Genomic DNA, 23,506 nt, shown 5'->3' with positions numbered 1-23,506 from the left:
CAAGTGTCCGCCAAATTATAACTCCACTTGAGTTTACATCGAAATTAACAATGATTTCTCCCCAAAAAATGGCAAAAGACCCCTTTAGAAGCATCCGAATGCAACCAAAAAAGGAGGTGCACAGCTAGACCCTACTAGGAGTTTACGTATCAAATTTCAAATTTCTAGGACTTACCGTTCTTGAGTTATGCGACATACACACATGCAGACGTCACGAGAAAATCCATTGTAATTAACTCAAGAATCGTCATTATGGATATTTCACCTGTCTATACGTTCTTAGGCACAAAAGAAAACTCAATATTCATTCGGAGATGAGTAAAATGGAAATTAAGGTCGATTTTTGACTGAAATTTTTTCTCGAGTACAATACTTCCCTTTTGTAAAAGGAAGTAATAAATCCAACACGATCTTAATTATTCCACCGGTCATGCGCGTTAGGGAAACATGTGAAGTATTATTGGACATATTAATTGCATTCTGACCATTAAAACAGAAAATATTTACGAAGAGACTACTATTATTTTTAATATGCTACTTTGTAAGTCAGGGATAGCAAAGCGGAAAAAGCAAACATCAAGGGGGAGTAAAAGGAACAGAGGTATGCTATTCGCTTTAATGCGTAAGTTTAAAGAAACTTTTAATCAAAAACAGTGATTTTACTTTTTCCCAATTTTGTTAAAAAGGTCGATTTTTATGCATTCAGAAATTGTATGTGGCTCCTAAAACGCATACAGTAAAATGTGTTTTTAAGAATAGCAAACGCAGTTAACAATTTTGAATAAAATATTCGATATCTATATATAAAATCTCCTCAAGTGTTTAAAAGTTTATGTAGTACTTATTTAATATGAAATCAATCACTTAGAAAATTCCTTCACTGATTTATCCTACTGCACATCAATCCTGACAAAGGGACACCTATATCTCTCTAGTGTAAAAAATATTCAAGTATAGAGGATAATTTCTTCTTTCATTCTTCATTATTTTATTAATTTTTTATTCTTTATGGAGGTTGTACTTAAATATTTAATTCCCCATTCACTTAATTTCTTATTCATTCATTCTTTTACTCAATCCTTTATTTTTCTTCATATATTAATTTATTTATTAAATTATTTATTTGCAGTTTCATTACAATTTCATTTATTTACTCAACCTTTTATTTACTGATTCATCTGATAAAAAATATTTTTAATAATCGAATTGAAAATATTTTATCAGAAAAATATTCAATATATCACTTAGCCCCATGAAAAAGAAAAGTGAAAATTTTCAACCTTTTTTTTTTTTTTGAGGTCTCAAATTTACAGCCAAAACTGAAAAACACTGTTTCAATGCGAATATCATTATGAAATATAATGTTTTTTCTTTACGTATTGTATCATTAAAAACAAATTTCCAATTTATTCATTTGGGAAAAGTTCTGTCGACTTAACTATTTTATATTTCCGTACATTTAAAACATCTATATATATGTAAAATTATAAAAATAAACTGTAAGTATCTAGTTTTTTTTTTTTTTTTAATTTTGAACGTTTCTCTTATAACATAAGTTTCAGTCATTTTTACTAAACAATCACCAGTATTCAAAAACTGAATGATTTATGATTTATTTATAATTGAAATGCGTATTTTTAGAAACTTTTGTTTCTTAAAAAAAAAAACATTAATATTGTGTTATAATTAGGTTTGAAAAAAAGTTTATCTAAACCTCTAGTCGAATACCTTAAAATCTGATATCAGTTCCAGTTTCAGAAATAGGTTCAGAAGATTTCATTCATTGCTGTCAATCTGAAATTCAACTAATTAGTATTATAACTGGAAGCCTGGAAATTTTTCTCATCAACCAATAGTAATTCAAACTAGTCCTCGTTAAAAGAGAGGAAACTTGTTTTCTTTTATTGCCCCCGTTCTTCCCCAACAATAGATAGTTAAAAAAGTAGTATAATTAATAATGAAAGAATATCGTAGAATCTGGTTAATCCAGTTTAATTGGGGCAAGAACCGATTTATTTTTCCGAAAAAATTGAAAGAACGCTTGCTGCTGATTTAATAATAAAAAAGTTTTACTTCAAGAGATTAAATATCTACTAAATACCTACTCTGTATTAAAACAATTAGCTTAATATTAATAAAAAACTTAAACTGATCTAAATAAATAGGTCTATTTTGCCAACTTATGAATGTAATATTGTACAGGATTTTAACCACTCTTGATTGTGTTTTCATTACTTTGCACTACGCAAGTTACTATTTAATTGATGACTTGAATATGTCTTTTTTTTTCCGTGACTCTTCGGTACTTCTCTTTATAAACAGGTGGTAAGTTTCCAGAAATTTGAATTAGAGAGACCCAGATTATATATTTAGTGTAACTTTGCATGAAAATCATCCAAAATATCTAGTGTTTCATATTAAAAAGATCCATACTATCGGTAGATTTGTATTGTTTAAGTGCCGGAGTGTTAACAAATTTGCTCCAAAAAGGCGCAGATTATGCAAAGATTTATTTTACTGAGAACTAAATATTTGCATTGTCAAAGTCTTAGTTATCTAGAATTTTGCATTTCCCAATCTCGGAAACTTTCAGAGGGTTCAAATTAGAATTCTCCAAAGATTATTAAAGAGGTAAGACTAACAACAATTTCCCGAAACAAAACAGAATATATGACTAATACCGTTCAGTAAAAAAATTACGAAATGTTACTGATGATTTCCATGGAAAGTTTCAAGATTCCACAATTTTTCATCTGTTTCCTCGTAAAATCAAGTATGTTTGCAGAAAAGTTTCCTAAATTGATACAAGTTGCATGAATGCAGACTTTTCGCAGTTAGGGAAAACATTTGAGCCAATGAGAGCGAATAAGTCACTGGATAGCTGAAGCTTTGCAAGGTAAGAATTGCAGACAAGGGAGATGTTTCGTTCCTACTTGCAATTCTGCCTTAGTTTTGGCCAAGGTTGAATTAATATTTCTGGAGCTTTCGCTTGGTAAATCATAAGAGCTCTAATTAATGTTCTTTAAACCTACTTATTTTTAATTGAAGGATCTTGAGACAGGACTAGCTTTGACTGGGGAGATTACCAAATTCTTCAGAAAGTTTCAATGATAATTTCAAAAAGGCTACTGACACTTAGTGGGAAACGTTCCTGTATTTTGCAATATATGTTTCTGGCAGAGATTGGGATTTTCCAGAAACGTTTCTGAATCGTTTTTACAGTGTACCCATTATTTTTTGGCAGGGAGTGCCCCGAACTTACACACAGACAGACACATTTTCCAAAAATGGTCAAAATGGATTCAACACACCTGAAAACGTGAAAATCCGTCGAAATTTGAGGATTTTCAAGAATTATATACTTTTTTCTGTACATTAGGTATAAAAATAAGTTATAAAAAGGAACGTTCTAACACAATGAAATCTAAAATAAAAATTGCGATACCCCCCCCCCCGATACAACATTAGTTGACTAGTTCTTTCAATTCTTTTGAATTTGGTTTACTAAGGCAAGAATTTGCATATTCTACGCCAAAAATTTGTAAAAAGTCAGAAAATACGAGCTACATATAAAATGGCAAACTTTGGGAAACAGAGGATAAAAATTAACTAGCCTTCGATAATTCAAAATACAGGTTTCCAAAATAAACAAGATTAAATTTTATATCTAAAAGAAGAAAAAAATAAGCCATAAAAATTTCAGTAGCGAAGAACCTACGCTCGAATCATTTCCAAAGATCAGAGCTTTATAAATTCGTAAATTATTCAAAATTTGACATGAAAATAGGTGCTACTGGCGCATAATACTAAGCACTTAGCCTATATTTTTTTTGCATTAGTGGCCTAAGTAATTTGCATTACCCTGATTGGTGATTTCATCCACCAGAAAAATATGTTTGTCGAAAATAAAAAGTCATGGTGCGAAAGCACAATTATGCATACGCTGCAGACATCTTAAGTGTAATCAACATTTATGTGGTTGATGTTTTAGGTATGACAAAGAGTTGCAGAGGTAAGGCATTGGCCTCTTACACCCAAGTATGCGCATTTAGTTAGTGAACTTTCATGATGCAGAAAATAATTGAATAATTGCACCATTTGGTGACCTCAAATACGTGCTTGGCTTGGACAAGAATAAATTGGTGCCAAGCAAAAGGCGAAAGCGAATCCTTTTGGTTAACTTTTTTTTATTCAATAGAAAATCCCCGAAAGTTTCATAGCGACAAACATTCTATAAACCCTTTGTTTACTTTCGGTCTATGTATTCCATGAACAGAATGCAGTACAAGTGAAAGAAGGAACTCCCAACTGTTTTGGATCAAGATATGGTACGAGTGACCCTGGTAGTTGTTGCTAAAGAGTATAACTCAGAAATTCTTTTCAACGAACGCTGGTATTTGAACTTTGTATGCGCTTTACTCAAAACTTAAAATAGCCAATTACACTGCTTTGTTTTTCACTGCATTGACACGCTCAGATAAACTAAAATACAAGTTCAATTCGCATTGTAAGAACTCAAGTTCCTCTATCTGGTTGGAAGCAGAACGTCAAGAGGCAACGATATCTACCGATAAGGGTACCACATGAAAAAAAGAATTGCTAATATCCGGCAACTAGATCTGAAAATGGTAAGTATCCAGTATGCAGCTGCTTTAGAACTAACAGCAGGTTTCAAACATCATAGAAAATGATGTTTTTTATTATTTCATTTGCACACATCAAAACTTTTATCCACGCGCCAAAGTAACACACGCTTTCCCAAATTATTCTCAATCATCCTCTTACGTGAGATCATTTTTCAGAGGTTAAATAACGCAAGTTTGGAACTCCACCCACATTAGGTGCATTTATCTTAGACTGTAAAAAACCGTGTAACATAGCAACTAGAAAATGCTAGTAAGTAACCGTCTCTGAAAGTAGGGAACATAATTCTACTTTATGACCGTGTGAATAAGAATTGATTGTTTTCTTTCACCGCCGTGGCAGGCAAGGGTTGCAGAACGATGGCGCCGAATCTGCCCACTTGATTAGTAGTGCTCCGATTATAAAAATTGCCTAAACAACCGAAGCCGATTATGGAAGAGAAAGCGAAATCATTGCCGAGTCATTTACTCACTTTCTAATCATCGACCCACACCACACCTAAAAGACATAGCAGAAAGAGATTTCGTTGGGATATCCTATTTCTCAAGGATTTGATATTAGAAGAATGAAATTGATTTCGTGGTTTCTTTCAATAAATGTGAACTTAAGTGGTTGATTATCTTTCAACTTTAAAGCATACTATCAGTTGTGTAACTGTACTTGCTGGTGAGGACACTGGTTGGTGTGGTGATGTGGTCAGTTTGAAAGAGAAATTTCTGAATCATAATGTTCCGAAAAATATCTTTTAAAACTAAATACGTAGTTTGACTGTAAATGTTTAACTTAATGCTTAAATTATCCTGGGGTGTCCACCAGGAGAGTGGGGTCTTGGTGCAAACTGTGCCATTGAAATATTTAAGAAAAGTGTTTTCAGGGATTTCTCTTTTGGGGATAGAGCTCTCATTTTTGGGAAGTCTTCGAGGTATAAAGGGGTTGCTCATAGTTTTTGAGAAGAATGTTTAGTTACTTAAACGGTTACTTATGATGGATCAAAAAGTGATCAATCTATTTAGTCATTACGGAGGTTCACAATGGTTCCCAACCTGGGAGCGATCACCCCCAAATGGGCTATTTGGATCCTCAAAGGGACAATAAATTCCTGAGGGGCAATAGGAGGCGATGAGCATTTGAAAGACAAAATGACATTAATAACATGAATCCAGCGGATATCATCATTGAAAATGTATTCGAAACTGATTGTTAAAGAGTGCAGACAAATATCAAAAGTCAAAAAAGAAACGAAGGAGTTTCTTCCTCACACCTCGGCTAAGGATCTTAAGGAGTTACTTCATCATTCATTGCCAAGTTTATACGTTTTCAAATGTTCAATTTTGTTTTTTAATTTTTAATTCCCTCAGATTCCATTTAAAAAAGAAAATAATTTCATAAAAATTTACTTCTGATTTTGAAAAGTTCGTCAATGATCTTAGAAAATTATTTATCCTCAAATACCAATCAGTATTTGTTGGAAAAAAACAAAAATGCGTAAAAGGTAGACTTTTATCCATTTACAGTCGCGCCTTCTCAATGGAACAGCCAATTTTAAACGAAAAATTGTTCTAATGAGCGCAATAATCCATTAAGCGGGATACAAATAATGGACAACAACGGTTTGGCACATTGAAAATGTATTACGTTAAGCGGGACATTCTTTCAACCGATATTCTAACAAGCGGGCTTGACAGTATTTATTTTGAGCTAAGAGTGATTGGATTAAATTACTTTATGTTACATACATTTGACTTCAAATTAAAAGTGGGCATTTTTATTTTTAATAATAGCGCCAACTTATGGTTTTTTCAAGCAATATGGGGGGGGATGAGCGATAAGGGCCAATCAATCTCTGGAGGAGGGCGATGAGTCCAAAAAGGTTGGGAGTCACTGATGTGACAACTTTTTTCTTGTATACTGGATAATCTAACTTTATGTCAAAAAAAAAAATCAGTTCATGTAAATGTATGGACGCAATTGCATGTACCTTGTCATTATCTAGTGATATGCCAGTTATATCAATGTATATGTATCGATCAATCACTATTTTTTTCTAAATACACCTCTCATCTTTAGAGAGTTGTTTTATAAGGAAAAAATGAAATGCTTCATTTCTTTATTTGGAACAATCTAAAAATTATTTGATCCTGCCTACATGAATAAAGCTATATATCATACTTAATAACGCTATTGAATTGCATAATTATATTTGTGGGCTTAACGTGGGGTGAACGAAAAGGAAGACATGCTTTTGCTTAAAGCAAAGCCTACTCATGAATACCATCAAAGGGCTCATCAATAGAAAGACGAAAACAACAATAGCAGACCTCTGTCCCACAGAAACCTATCCCACGTTTTTGTTCTGGGATTTTTCAAAGAGGTTGATAACCAGTTTTCAGTACGGTACGTGATAAGACAGTTGCCAATATCTAAGGTGGGACAAATACCTTTCCCGACAAGTCATCGATCAACTGGCTTGAGGTAGTAGTTAATGACTTTCTCCACTTTTGCTTTTCTTGATCGGGGTTTAAATATATGTTATCTTATGCCAGAATCGAAGTAGCTATGATCTCAAATGACACAGAGTAATATCTCCAATGATTATCACTAATGGTGCAATTATTGACTACTTGTGTGACGGTCATTGCTCAATATTTTATGGATATTGCCTTTTATTGTTAAGGCTTTTTTTTTTAATTATTTACTCGCAGCTCATTATTAAGCTCAACTAGTCCTCAAATGTTAGATAATTTTTGACTGAAATTTCAAAATAAACTTTAATGATGAGCAAATGTTATCGAGGAAACACGTTGAATTTTAAGCTGAGTCCATGAATAATTATTCATTGACTTTAATTTCATAGACCTTAACTAAACCGTAGTTAGTAAATAACGAGAGAATAAGCGAAATTTTGCAATAGATGTGGCAAAATATGATGATGCTGATAAATTAATAAAGCCCAAAACATTTCATGTAAAAGTTGTAAAGAGTTGCGATCCAGCACATACCTTACTACGTTTGCGTCTTATTGCTGATTGCTAAAACAAATTTCTATGTTTTATTAAGTTGCACTCTATGGAGATTTCTTTCGATGTGGTATTTCGAGCATGCACTTAAATTTTAAATTTATGTTACGTTTCAGAGGAATTATTGAAGAATTAGTTTAAGTTTACTGAACTGAAAAACTCAATACAAAATGACTCGAATTCAGGTGATCCTTGGAAAAATTGCTCATGGCTTGACGATATAATATCAAGATCCATCTGTTGCACTTACACAAAGAGTTTTCAAACACTTAGCGTTAAAAAAGAAATTTCCATTTCATAAAACACCGTAGTTTGGTTTTTAATCGATTTGGTTTATTCTGGTCCCTTCTTGAGATACGATTAAAAATCTTTCTGAACATCTAGATTGTCACAAGTCTTCGTAATTCTCTGCTGGTTAAGGTTTATACTGGTTTCCTTTTGAATGTGACGACAATCAAATACATCTGTTGCAATGAACTGTTATCAGACGGTAGAATTTGTCTGTTCTATGTCTGCGGAATTTGTCTATTACATTTGTCTGTTCTCAGATTTAAAGCACAATCTACAAAACATGACCCACTAGGAAGAAAGAATGGTAATTTCTAATGGTGGAATAAGGGACAATGAATGATTAAACAATAGACCAAAAAGAGGGTTTGTTCACTAACTAGTGTAGAACCAATAACGTACTTAGAATGTTTACAATATTCCTTTGTCATATCCGGAGTGAAACTTACATAACTTCTTGCTTCATACATTAGGGTTGGCAAAAAGCATTGACTAAAATCTTAATACAAACATGTATTTATTGCGGTGAGTCAAAAGTTTTGCAATCTTTTGCATACGTAAATTTTTGCAACGGACTGTTTGCGAGTTTCATATGTACCTGAACAGTTGTATATAGAAATAAAAAACTGGTATCATAGAGTTCTGACACCAAGGTATGTGTAGTGGGCTCAATAAAAATGAGCAGCAAATTAAGATTATTAGAGAACTTGTGCTTCATGAGTTCGATCAAGACCGTAATGTACCTAAGACAAAAGGAAATTACATGCCATGCTAAAGGTGAAAGCTTCGTAGAGTACATCGGCATCGTCTCAACAAGATAGTTATTGTAACAGAAAAATAATAACTATTATAGTAGTTATGATTATCGTCGTAATAATCATGATAAAATGTTATTATCGCCTCACATCGAAGAACTGGTTAAAAGATGGCTTAAAATGGTAGAACATGATGTGCTGTACTTCAAGAAATGGGTTTCTAAAGTTAACAATGCATTACTAAATTGGTAATTTATTGCAAAGCTCATTACTCAATCTAGTATTGCGAAGGGTTTGTAAAAATTGGGGTTGCTGAAAGTTGAGCGTTCTTAATCGATTTTTTCACCCTTTCTTTCTCTTCTCAGGCATTACCACAGCATGGAGGTGTTTGCACACTTTGATCTCATTGATTCACGGGGAAACAAAGTTGCCGAGGGCCATAAGGCCAGTTTCTGCTTAGAGGACAATGAATGTCACACCAACATTCCCAAAAAGTACGCCTGTGCCAACTACGGAGATCAAGGCATATCCGTAGGATGCGTCGACACTTACCACCACAACATCGATTGCCAGTGGGTGGACATCACTGACATTCGTCCAGGAACATATTATTTCAAGGTCAGTGACTCTTTGATTAAATTAAAATATTCATGACTTTTTTTTTCTTCATGAACATTTCCATTAATATTGATTGGATGGAAATATCCATAAAAAAGTCGATGATCTTAAAAAATGCAACAGTAAGTTTTCCTAATTAGTGGTTAAAAGTTGCACCCATTGCTGCTAATTTAGGTAATTAAATGAATTTAAAGTGAAAGCCAACACGTAAAACCATTCAGTTTCGTCTAATACTTATTGACTTTCACGCTTAAACTGTGTTGGTCTTTTAAATAAAATTCAAGATCGGTGAATGTTTGATTAGGTTGAAGATTCGACTTTTGAACATTTCTTGTTCTATTGATGAGGAAGGTGGATATGAAGTTATATAAGTTTTAAAACAAAATCTGAATTTTAATTCCGCACTTATTTTATCGGGAGGTCACTGACTGATACTGATAGACTACTGACTGCCAATGAATTTCGACAAATACGATTTCATAGCCTTACTTAAAGTTATTTTACTTTCAAAGGAATGGTACTCCCAGGAGCCGAAAGCTGACATAGAACCACCAACAGCATACGACTTAGTGCAATTGACGTGTGGCCATCCATATAAGCAATCAGTGTCAACATTTAAAACTTTAAAATTTTATCTAAAATTTCGCCGCCCGCGATTTGAAAGACTTTCCTCGATATTATGTTGGTAATAATTTCAAACTGAATGAACATATTCGAGAAGGTTAAGCATATTCGACAAGGTAAGACTGAAGAATATGGATAACCGACAGTTGAAAATTTTCTCAATTGGGTTACAAAAAAGAGATTGTCATTTCAAAAATGTTGCCGGATAAATATCATGAGTTAAATGTGAAACTTTTCTTACACGCAATGTTGTTTCTGTATTTTATTGTGTTATAACATTTTGCTATGTTTGTAAAACTACAAAAAGTTTTTTTTTTTTTTTGGCTAAGCACGGTTTTGCAAAACATTTTTAAGACTGTAATACTGGCATTTTCTAAAAATTTTGTTACATAATTTCGTGACGCAGAATTTAAAAAATCGATCAAGTTCCTTCCCTCGGAAGAAAAGCAAAAATAAATATTGGTGTTTCAAAATGTCGATTTTCGGCTACTGAAAAAAATAAATACGTTAGAAATGCAGTAGAAAAAATTCCATATTACGGCACATAAAATCCAAGATCCAGAGACCAGATTCTTATGAGCGTAACACTGTGATTTGTCTTCAAATTTCATTTGGATTTCATTGAGTGATTCATCAAATGAGATTTAAATTAAGCAGAGAATCAAATGGTTCGGAAGATTAAAAATCAATCACAGTTCTATTTTCAAATAGGTAGCATTTTTAAAACTTCAAATCGAGTGACTATAATCCTATCAGGTTGCATACGTGTAATTTCGTTGTTGAATTGCTATAGCGCAAGAAATGTGAATCAATGCAATATGTAAAAAAATATAAAATCTGTTACGAATAAATTATAAATACAGTATATCCTCTATTTAACGATACCCGATTTAACGATTTCCTCACTTTAATGATACATTTCACTAGTCCGGATTTAACTGCTTAATTGATGTATATGCATCTGGATTTAACGATATCCTTGATTTAACGATAACTTTTTGAAGTCCATAGACAAGCGTTAAATCGGGGTTATACTGTATATAAATTTGTGATTCGATTTCAGTTTCTACGGATACTGAAATTCTAAGAGAAAAGCTTTTCCTCCACACCACATTTTGAATCTGCACTATAATTTACTACAGATTCTTTACTATTATTCAGCAGATGTTTCGAAATTATTTAATTGATAATTCACTGCTAAAACTCTTTAAAAAATAAGTAAACGGTTTTTACCTTCGAATATTTCTTAACCTCCTGTTTATTATGCAAAGCACAATTGAAATTGCGTTTGTGGGTTTTTTGCATTCATAATAGGCATTGTTCACTGTAATATTGTTGAAAGACCATCAATCTCCAAGACATTCACGGGAATATAACGTCTAGTGTCCAGAGAAAGAGAGGGAGAGTTTCTGACCTCAAATATTTCATATTTTGAAATTAACTGCCACATTTCATTATTTAAAACACGAGCACAAGAGAAGAGGCAATAAAAAGATGGCTTCGCGTGACCTTTTTTTATTGTTATTGTTTTTTATGCCCTTTTCTTGTTGTCACAGTCCCGAAATTTCACAGAAAATATAATAGCGTGAAAGAATAACCTCACGCTATATTATTTCGGAATTTTACAAAACTCATTCATTTCCACTCCTTTTGGAAACCATTAGGGAGAATCCAATTTGAGAAGAAATAATGCGAGCTGTCCAGGATAAAAAATGGGGAAATAAAAGTGGCATTGTGTTTGTGTTGGCTTTGTGACCATCCCGTTAAGTACTATTGATGGATAAATATCCATACTCGGAGGAAGTGCATTCGGAATAGTGAGTCAAGGTCGAATGGAGGTCATTTTACCAAATATGAACTAGTCTTTTGTTTCATTTATTCGATACTTTCCCCACTCAAAAAGGAAAGTTGAGCCTGTTGATTAATCTCCGATGTTTTCATTGTCAAAGTCAGAAATATTTCTTCATTTTTTTTTCTCGCCTTACCTTCAAATTTTTCCATCCATTGTGTTCCTTAATCTATCTGGCAGTCGTAACCCGCTGATTCTTTTGTTTCTTTCAAGTTTTTTTAACTTTTTGTTTTCTCTACAGTGTCAACAATTTAAACGATTTTTTTTTTTTTTTTTTTTTTTTTTTTTTTTTTTGCATTAAAAGAAACTTATATCCACGTTAAAATTTTATCAAAGAATATTTTACCATTGTTTCTCAGACCGTCTTAAATTTCTAAATTATTCAAATTACTAATCAAAAATAAATTCCTACAGTGTTTATCTGAAATAGTGTTTATCTGTAAAAAGAGATGAAATACTTTCATATACACAATGTGATCGAAAAATAATCGAAGTATTTAGTGTTATATTTTAAAAAGCGTGGTAAAATAGTTTTCGTTTTGTGGCACTCTTCCACAAACGTTTTGTTTTTTTTTTTTTTTTTTTTTTTTTTTTTTTTTTTTTTTGAGAAAAAAATCTGTCATTATTTTCCAGAGAAGATATCGTCCTTTGAAGGACTTTAAGCGAGGGGAAAAAAAAGGAAATTAATTTTTTTTTTTTTTTACTGTAGCACTCTTCTTCCAAACGAGCGATGTATATTTCCTCTCCATTCTCAGAATTTTAAACTATGGCCTTTAATTGTTATGTATTTGAGTGTAAAGAGCCGTTATGTATCATTCTATGAAGTAATTAACTTTCTAAAACAAATTTTTATCCTTAAAAAAATAATGATTTTTACGTGTTACTAGAGTGATTGTTCGATCACACCCGTAACATATACACTTGTATTGTTTTTTAAATAAAATATTTTTTAGAAAGTTATACTTTATAGTATAATACATGATCGTTTCTTTTTACAAACATTTAAAAGTTCAAAACCAAACTTTAAAGTTACGTGAATAGGTTGCAAATATACGTAAAAATGTAATATCCGCGCAATGGTTTGAGCCAAGGGTTCCCAAAATAGGTGCCGCAGGAAGAGGCAAGGAGGGCCGAGCAAAGTCCAATGGTATCAATATAAAGTAAAATCCCGTTACAGCAAACTTCAAGAGAGCGCAAATTATTTTCACTGTGACGGGAATGTCGTTGTAATGAAATTCAAGCAACGGGGGTAATAGAGAGTAAAACAGGACTGAACATTTATTTCGTTGAAACTGATATGTTGTTGCATTGATATTCCTTGTAGCGGGATTTCACTGTAGGGGATGGTGGCCCTAAGCGGATAGGTTTTCGAAGAACGCTCGAAAATTGTAGTTTTTGGATTTTTATCGCAAAAATTTCGATTTTATTTCCTAGTATGGTTCTTGAAATTCAAAATAAAAAGTGATTTTTGCATTATTTTAAACCCACTATTTATTTATTATCAAATTTTACAAACATTTGAAAAACCTGCCTTGCCCTACCAGGGAGCCCAAAGCGAGTAAGTTTAATTAATTGTGATTTGGTACATTTGCCAATCAAATATGAAGTTATAAATGATTAAAATAATTGACTAACTACCTGCCATTATAAAAAAATATATAAAAAAGTTGTACTTATCCAATTTAGGGTCCGCACATTTGTTTATAAAACATAAAGAAATACCTGATAAAATTAATAGACTAATTAATTGTGCCGTCCTAAAAAATAACTTTTTAAAGTTATACTTATCATATTGAAATAGAAAACGTAAGTCAGCACTCGAGTCACGAAATTATAAATAAATATATCATTAAATCCCATACACGCTTTGCCCGACCCATTTTTCCCGAAGGCATGTTTTTTATTTCAATAATAAAACCCTAAATTTGAAAAAGAAACAAAAGAAATGACTGTTGTAGTTTGTAGGTGGATGGTGTCAGAATAGCGTAAAAATATTGACAGTCAAAAAAAAAAAAAAAAAAAAGCTGGTCTTCAACTTATCACAAGTTACCAAGTTTCTTTATTTATTTATTTATTTATTTTTTAAAGATATGTATCATGTTTTTTATTTTAAGCCTGGTTGCGCCCTGCCGATTCACTGCCGCTTCGCTGGGACTGATTAAAACTCGGGGGTGTTCATGCAAACGCGACATACGTATGCATCGCCGCTTACACACCACACCATGGGGAGGGAGGCATATGAAAGTCTACCCGCTTTGGACCACCCTCCCCTATATTCATAATAGAGATAGACTAGAGTGCCGCAGAGACACTTCTGTTTCTTCAAAGGGTGCCATAAATCAAAAAAGTTTGGGAACCCCCTAGGTTGAGCAAAATACTTTTAAGCATTCTTTATCATATTATAGTCCATCTGAACAAAGGCGCAGGTTCCGTCCTGGCTCTCGTCGGTGGATTTTCAAGATGCAGAAAATCAACAGCGTCCATGTCGTATGATTATGCGGTATGTAAAAGATCCCTCGAGTACTCGTTTGGCAAGGAGTATCTCTTGGCAAAATTAAATTCCTAGAGCTGTTCCGCAAACTGAGTAACGCGCGTGATTCAACAATGAAACTTGCGCCATGGCATGATAATTTGATAATATATTTTGGTAATGTTTAACATGCAGGGAAAGGCTTTATTCTGACAAGACTGAACTCGATCCGGTCTTAACTGTTTTACTGATAAGATTGTGTCATTTCAGGGGAATGAAGATACGAAAAAATGGTAAAAATAACTTTGGTAATAATAAATAATGGTAACGCTACCTACTGGAGTTTAGGGTTTATCTACTGGAGTTAGGATTACAATTTCAGCTACCAAAATATCACCAAACAGGCAATGACTTCGTTCAAATGTAGAAGCAATTTTCACCTGTCATACCATGACGGGCGATTTTCTAGTTAGAAAGAAAAAAAAAAGTCCATCTGAATATGCATTCAAATTAAGCAATCCAATAGTTTTTTTACCTAACTAGACTTTCCAATTTTGCACCTTCTTAAAAATTTCTTAGCTAGTGCAATGCCTACATCTATATGATAATAATCACTTAAATGACACGAAAACTCAAGCGTTTTGAATAAGCAGCTATTTGGAATAAAATGTAGGTTGCATCAGCTTACAGGTATCTACAAGAATCTTCACTTAAAAACATCCGAAATGCAAAATGGCGCTATCTATCAAGAGATCTAGGTCATATACACCGGCTTTATGCATTGTTTCTCAACTTTTTCACCTCTGGTGCCATCAGAGAGTCATCAAAAGAAAAAGCGAAAGTACATTTCTCGTTTTAAAAGAAATGACGGAACAAAAAACGTTATACCTTGGAAGTGGAAATTGTATAAGGATGCTATATCTCAGCAGCGATTTATCAAATGGGGAAAGTGAATTTTCCTGTTACAAAATCACCTTTACTAACAAAAAAAAAAAAGAAAAAAAATCATTTTCAAAAAGATTTTTCTTTTTCTTTCTAATGAGCATATGTACCTTGTATGCTCTTTATGCAAGGGAATGGGGGTGAAGTGAAAAAGCGAGAAAAAGTCGTATGATAAAATAATTTACTGCAATGCAACGCTGCCTATCGGTCAACGCTTTAACTATGTTACTAACCATGTTGTTGATATCGGTCAAAAAAAATGGAGTACTTCTGAAGAAAAAGGCACATCAGTTCAAAACGGAAGGGGGGACAGATACGTCATTTGAGCAGTCAGAGGAGTCAATTCCTCCCCCCTCCCGAAAAATTCTGACTGGTTGGAGGAGGGGGTGACTGGGAAGAGGGTCGTGTGTAATAAAACATTTTTGCAAAAGAAATAAGATTTTTTTGTGGGGAACTTGTGGAAAAGGGAAATATTTTTCATTGTGTATCACCTTGCGTTACCTTCATAGTGGCATTGCGATGGTAAATCAACTTAACACCAATAACTTCACTTTTCAATGAGCTCCAAAAGCAGAACTATCACTTTCAAAAACATACGCGAAGTTACTAGAGTCGATTTCATCGGTTAGTTTTAAAATTGAAGCAACGCTCAATTAATCTTTTTTTTTTTAATTTTTGGTTTCATTTTAAATGTTTTCTATTTTGGAAGGGGTTGGCTGTTGAGACCTACTGAGTTTCAGGTCTGTAATTATTTATTTAATATTAGATTTTAATTGTGTAGTCGAATTGTTAAGTGCATATGGGGCAATGTGGAATAGTTTGTTTAATTTATTTATTTATTAATTCATTTACATATTAGTGTACTTATTCATTTGTTAATAAATTCTTATGCATTCATTTAATTAGTTATTCACTTACTTATTCATCTTACTCCAATTTATGCTCACATAAATTTAACTATTCATTAATTTCTTTTTTATTTATTCGTTATTTATCTAATTAGTTAGATTTGTTTTGTTATGGGCTCATTTTTTTTTCAATAAAAAATATTTATATAAGTAAATAAAAAATGTTCCAACAGAAAAATATTTCATTTTTTCCTTTCCCATGCAAAAAAATAACTAAATAAATAAATAAAATAAATTGAAATTTTTCACTTTTTTTGAAGGAACAAATTTATTGCCAAAACATAAAAGATAGCATTTCAATACATGCTTTCTTCTTTATGTACTATACATTTAAATTAAATATTTAATTTTTTTTCATTTCAAAACAAAGTAATTTAGCATAACTATTCCACTCTGCCCTACATTCCCCCCATTAACCTACTAAAGATTCTTTTATTTTATTTATTTATAGACTTATTTTTTGGGGGAAGAAATTTTTAATACTTACAGTACATATGCAGGAGAATTTTAAATTTAAAGTTGTTTTCTTGGGGGGAAAAAAGAAACTAACTTCTGCCCATAAAATTGTCTGAAAATAAATAAACTGCCTCCCCTCCCCCTTTTTTTTGGGGGGGGGGCTATTTTTGCGTTATTCACAAACTCGTGATTGATTTTGTACTGATAAACATGATCAGTTTCGTTTTTACAAGGAATCAGATTTCTTTTTAATTAGTATCTTATTTTTTCACCCTTAAAGACCATGATTTTTTCACCCTTAAAGACCATGAGCACTACAGTAGAGCATTGAAGTTTCCTGTGTTTTCAACAACAACAAAAAAGTTTTTTTAACGATAATTTCACCTTTTCTTCCTTTCTTTTCTTTTTTTTTTTTTTTTGTTTTGCTAATATTAAGAATTTGATGTCCATACATAGCATGAAAAAAACATAATTTACAAATTATTAGTATTCAAAAATGATCTAGCCCGATTATTTGTTTATATCAGTCCAGAGACGAGCTGGTCCAGCAACAATATTGCTAGCGAATGAACATTTATTAATGATAATTGTTGGTAGATCCAAACTTGCATCTTTGAATGTAATTAATTCTTTTGTTTATATCAGCAACAGCATAAACGCTTTTACAGTCTGTTCACCAAAAACATAGACCATAGGTTGCCGGAAAGTTTGCCACTATGTTACCTGTGGACATTTTCTCTACAGTGAAAAATAAAGCTAACCAAAAGTATTCCCATTCGTCGTCTGCTTGGCACTAATTTGCTCTTTTCCAAGCCAAAAACGTGATTGAGGTCCTCAAATGGCTCATTTCTTCGCTGTTTGTCCTTTTGCGTTAAAGCAGTATAGATCAGACGGAAAAAAGCAGCTTTTAAGTTAGTAGCCAGAGTAAGCTTAGCTGCTTCTGTTGGTCAAAAGTAAGCGATATTTTGAACAGAAACTGTAAATTCTTATTTTAGATGTATTAAAATACAATATTGTGAAATTTAAAAAGAAATATGTATGAAAACATTTATTGTCTTTTATATCTTAATGCTTCACAGTAGACCATCAATTTACACGGATTTCTTTTAAGCGGATTTGATTATACTGGGTTTAAGATTTAACGTCTTTATGTTGTTTACGTGGAAAAGTTTTTATTTTACGTAGAAGCGGCACTGTAAACGGAAAAAGCTTTCCCTTCCTACAGAATCCAAACTTTTGAGAATGCTGATAGCATGCAATGAACATTATTTTTGCGTGCTAGTAAGCGATCTTTGGCCACTGACGACTTTTTTTTTAAATTGGATTCCGAAGTCTAGAAGAACTTTTAGAAGTGACGAAGGAGTACGAAACTAACGAGGTTACAGACATTGATGACATACAGTCAACATTTTTCGCATTGAAAGTTTTGAGACATTCCTTGACAATGGCAAATGATATTTCTGGGTTTTTTTTAGTGAAAGAAGATCCCGTTATGGAAGTGAAGTGAGAAATCATGGATGCGTTAATGCCCTACCAAGAACTACACAAAAACATGATCAATAACTGCCAACAGACTATCACAACTCACTATTTTTGTAAACAGTTAATTTATTCATATTTTCCTTATACACTTCTAGCAGAGACTTCGAAATAATTATACATTCAGTTCATTATGTGCTTGTCTATCACTAGAATGAAGAGTATTTTTTAAGGTAGAGGTGCGACTTCGATGGCAAGACATTGATGTTTCAAAACATCGATGTTCGAAATTAAAACATCGATGGTAATGATAAATTGACCAAAAAACATCGATGTTTTTAAACATCGATCGTTTAAACTATGTACAGCATACATTTTTCCATATACTGCACTACAGACTTACATATATGATAATCTCTAACAAATGTTTCTTAGTGGATCAGTGAATTCTTTTTCGGCATTGCATCAATTCGTCAAATTATAACTATTATTCCAGAAATTTCATTAACATAACTCAGTTGAAGCGGAAATAGTTTTGGGAAATTCCAGATAATCTAAATACTGGCAGCAGCGGGTTTACTTTCATTGATTCTGTTCTAAGTTGTTTTCCAAGCAAGGAAGATTCCGTGTATATCTGAGCCAACTTTGGAAGAACAATTTGAGGATTTTGTGGAGCAGCTCGGTATTTTGCATAAAATTCAATTTAAAGAAAAAAAAACGAGAACCACTTGTCTAAAATTGATTTTGAGCTTTGATAATCATTTTTAGCACTAGCATAAAAATAAAAAACCGCTTTAAACACAATGTCATGCTCGAAAACGCTCGGCCGGGAAATACGAAGCAAAATAACTTTTTTGCGGAGCTCATGAGCTTCGCAATTTTTGTGGAGCAGTTGTCAACCTTATTTCAGCTTATTTTGCATGGTAGCTAACAGGAGCTCAGCTCCTGCACTTTTTTTTTTTTTTTTTTTGAAGATCGATGCTTGGAAACATTGATGTTTTACAATCGATGTTGCTTCTCTCCGAGAAATTTTATCATAATTTTCAATTAAAATACAAAAACATCAACATCGAACCCAAACATCGATGTTCAAAAAACATCGACAGTGAAACATCGATGTTTCAACAAAAACATCAACATCGACGTTTCTAAAACATCGACATCGATGTCGCACCTCTATTTTAGGAACATAACACTTATTTTAACATTAATATTCGATCTTAGTTTGCGCGACATTTTTGTAGAAAGTAACCCCCGCGTTAAACCAAAGTCTACTGGTAGATATACAACGAGAAACTGATTCCATGGGCAACGGAATATATGGGCAAGGGCCCCTCCATCCCCCCAAAAAAAGAAGAAGAAAAAAAGGAGGAAAGAAGGAAAAAGGAGGAGAAACAAGAAAAGGGGGGGGAGAAAAGAAAAGGGAAAAAAGAAGGGGAAAAAATCAAAACTGCTTACTGGAAAGCAATTAACTCTATTTTAAGGGCCACAACAGTAAATACCAGAAGAGTAAATTTTACTTAATCATTACGTTCTCTCTTATTCGGAGTCCCCCTTCACCCCCCCCCTTTTTTAATTCTTCCTTTCTTTTTTTCTTTCCTTTCTTTTATATTCTTTTTTTTGCGCTCGTGTTGCCGCCCCCCCCCCAAGGCCCGGGCCCCTATTTTTCGACTAGGCTTACATGGTCTCTCTGCAAGGGCCCGAAAAGCACATGCGTGCAAACAACTTTTGCCGAGGATGCAATCAGCGTTGCCTCCACTGAAATCAGTAGTTGCAGTTTCATCCTGAGTCTACGTTTTGCCCGTTTAGTTCAAGATTCGCGCGTTCAATGACGGCCAGTGGCTGCTGCTACGGAGCTGTGTTTTTAGTTATACTAGATATATGACGTCATATTTATATGAAGATGTTAATGTTCCGTTTAGAAACAAACATGTTGCTAATTATATTTTTATTGTTGAAATAGGTTTCAGTCAACCCAGAGCTGAAAGTAGCTGAACTCTCCTACGACAACAATGCTGCAACTTGCATCGTCCATTTTGACTACGTCTCTGCTCAAGTATACAATTGCACGCTTGGAAGACCTTGAAACTACATTTTTTCTGGATATTGAACGAGCCCTGATCGAAAGCGGATATCAGTGTTATTGAACAAGGCTGCTTTTCAACAGCTGTGACGTGAACCGGGGCACAAAATGGACATCCTACTTGCGACGTGTCGTGTGTGTATCGCAGTTCTAGAAGAACTGCTTCAGTACAAAGGACAACAAAGCAGTTCTGAACTAACCCTGCTGATGAACCTTTCATTTGTGATCAACAACTTATGGGTAGCAATGAACCCTAAATAAGTGGACAGCAAAGCAGTTCTTAACTTACCCTGCTGATGAACCCTTCGTGACTCATTTGTAATCAGCAGCTTTTGGGTAGCAATGAACCCTAAATAAGTGATATCTCATGTGTCAAAAGACGACAGAAGTGTGGATCGTTTAGTTTTGAACGACACAAAACTCTTCTTGCACGATTTCCTTATTTATGAGCTAGTGGAGTACATACAGTATTGATTGTTTTGATCAGTACGGTTATAATTTATAAGCAAAATGTGATTCAGATTATTATGTCTAGAATCAAGTGGATCGTTTGTACCAATATAAATAGAAAAAAACGATCCAAAATGGTGTGATATTGCGTCCATATGTGTGATCTTTCTTCCTTCTCGTTTTTTAAGTCTTAAAATAAAGTTGTAGCTCAGAATCAAACACTTTAACATCAAAACATAAAAAATTGCAGAATCCTGAGGGTATTTTTTATAAAGTGTAAACGTTGCAATTTTTTATGTTAGGGATATAGTTTATTGTAATGGTATGTCAACGATAGGGCTCTATGATACAAAAATTTTCAGCAAATATTAGTTTTGTCTTGAGTAATTTAGACCTCAAAGCACTACTCTAGCTATATTTGATCCCGCTCATAAGAAAAGAAACAGATTTGTTTTACATAATTGCATTCTTAAATAGCAAGAACGTTTCTACTAAGTAGAAACGTTACCAAGCATTACGTTTCTACTAAGTAGAATTGAAGGCTCAAAAGAAGTTATATGGATGAAGAGATTTCACGTAAAATTTCTTTTAATTTTTCGTGAAGGATATGAAATTCGTCAATAAATCAAAAAAATAGGAAATTTAATGTGCAGAAAAAGAGCCTAGAATTTGTTTCTTAATTAATTAAAAGCAGTGCATTGAAGTTTTAAGTAGTTAATTAGACAAAGCCCAATATTTCTTATTATGCAGCTGGGGTATAAAATGGATCGTTTTGAAGTTTGCGTAGTAAAAGCTTAAAAGTGCTAAACGACGTAAAGTTCTTTCATGTGATTTTTGTATTTATGAGCTTTACAGCTGTCTAACACCGTTTACTTTGGTCAATAATGTTGCCTAAACTTTTTAGTGTCTAAAATTTGAATAAAATATTTTATTAGAATATTTGAACAAAAAATCTCTTACATTAATTTCTTAAAAAATCATTTTTAATTTCACTCACATTTAAGTAAAAATGCCAAAAACAATGATTAATGTAATATTGCCTGAATTAACAGCATGAAATGCATATGAAGGGTACAGGGGGAAATCCTGATCCAGACAAAAAAAAGTTAATTTTAAGAAATACGTATCTGAATTTTGACTGACGTGAAAATCCCCTAGTACCGCCTATTTTCAAGCAAATATTAAGCTGGCTTGCGGGGTTTCGTACAACCGATGATAAACAATTCGAAAAGTATACTTCTTTAACCACTAGAAAACATCATTATTCTGTTTTTTTTTTTTTTTTTTTTTTTTTTTTTTTTTTTTTTTTTTTTTTTTTTTTTTTTTTTTTTTTTTTTTTTTAGCAATCACGCTTGCTTATTGCTTTCATTTCACCGTTTTTGGCGTTTGGTTCCTTTTTCAGCTTGGACCAGGGACACCAGCACCAGCGCCCACCGGCCTCTGCAGTCGCGGCTCCGAGCACTGCCTCCTGGAATTCATTTCTCCTGGTCGATGGCGTCCATGTCCTACACACACGCGCGCTCAGACACACACACACATACACACACGCCTACGTGCATACACACAGGTCTACGCACACACACAAGCCTACACATGCACGCACGCGTGCCTACACATACACACTCGCCTGCACACACACACAACTATACACACGTAACCGCCCAGTAGGAGGGGTAGACTTCGGGGTACAGGAGCTGTTTCTAGAAACATTAGCCCCCAATGAGTATGGGCCCTGTCGCAATTCGTGATTGCGAAAAACATAATTTAAATTCAAAATTTCAGAATTCAAATTAATTTTGAAAATTCAAAAGTTTTTTTTTTTTTTTTTTTTTGAAAAACTGACGGGCGGGCGTTTTCTCCTGTACCCTTCATATGTTTCCGAAGCATATTAATGCTGCACGGTGTCTTTCTAGTTATTAAAATACATTTGTTAGTTATGAAATGATATAGCTAACTAAATTATGGAAATGTAAAGAACAATACTATAAGGTGTTTCAAACGAAATTCTTCTTTAGCACTTAATGCTAAGGTTGATCTCACACGACTAGCAATTGTATTGAACTTTCAAAGTCTGCAACTAGACAAAAGAAAAGACAGAAGAGAAGAACTATTGCAGAATTGACATAACTCAAGTGTAGTTTTGCTGCCATTTTTGCCAAAGACATCGAATTCTGTGTTCCGTGTGAATACCACGCTAAAGCTGCTATTAACCAGATTCAGTTCAATAAAGCACAATGGAAGATCATTCTTTTTCCGAAAGAATAAAAGCTTAAATTCAAATTGGCAAAATAAAAATGGCGAAGAATATTTTGTTTATTTGCTACTCAGTTGGTAATCAGCCGACATAAAGTTTTACTTTAGATATGTATAATTTGTCTCCAAATGTTTCAAAACCTGCTGTGCTATTTTTAATTTTTACGAAGTTGTTTCTCCTTCAATAAAAACTTGTTTAGTGCTTCTAACAACTGCTGAAATTAAAGACATTTTGATTTATATGGTTTGTTTTTCTTATCTGTGTGTATTAAATATAACTGAAATTTGTTACCAGAAGCATACATAAATTGTTCGTGCATTTTCGATGTTTAAATGTATTCTTTTTCCATAACTGTACTATTTCGAATACATTGAAACCAAATTTGAATTGATATCAGTTAAGATTTTAGTCACGTTGAAGAAATTTGTTTCTAAGGCTCAGAACATTCAACTTAACAAACTTTAAACCAACAAAGATTTCAAAAATCGCCCCAACGGTAGAGACAAGTCCCGTGGGCACTAATGGCTGCCAGTGGCGCAATCTTACTTATTTTCTAAATCTCAATTTTTATATTATGATACTCAGGAAACTATTCCAATGCATTTTGTAAGCTGCTAGACTAATCGCATGCGCCAAACATCCCGCCAGACACATTTAAAACAAACTGCC

At 33.3% G+C, this 23,506-nt stretch overlaps 1 protein-coding gene across 1 annotated transcript in view; it reads left to right on the top strand.

The window, feature by feature from the left end:
* The window catches only part of LOC129225572 (lysyl oxidase homolog 3A-like), a 122,757-nt gene extending 99,681 nt beyond the window's left edge, over positions 1-23,076 (top strand). The window contains exons 7-8 of the mRNA XM_054860020.1: positions 9,070-9,322; positions 20,014-23,076. Coding sequence (XP_054715995.1) covers positions 9,070-9,322; positions 20,014-20,136 — 376 coding nt within the window. The 3' untranslated portion in view covers positions 20,137-23,076. The remainder of the gene's footprint in view (positions 1-9,069; positions 9,323-20,013) is intronic.
* The last annotated feature ends 430 nt before the right edge of the window (positions 23,077-23,506 follow it).

The sequence above is a fragment of the Uloborus diversus genome, chromosome 7 (genome assembly GCF_026930045.1).
Source record: "Uloborus diversus isolate 005 chromosome 7, Udiv.v.3.1, whole genome shotgun sequence".
Taxonomy (NCBI): domain Eukaryota; kingdom Metazoa; phylum Arthropoda; class Arachnida; order Araneae; family Uloboridae; genus Uloborus; species Uloborus diversus.
This window is presented reverse-complemented; position numbering and strand designations above follow the sequence as displayed.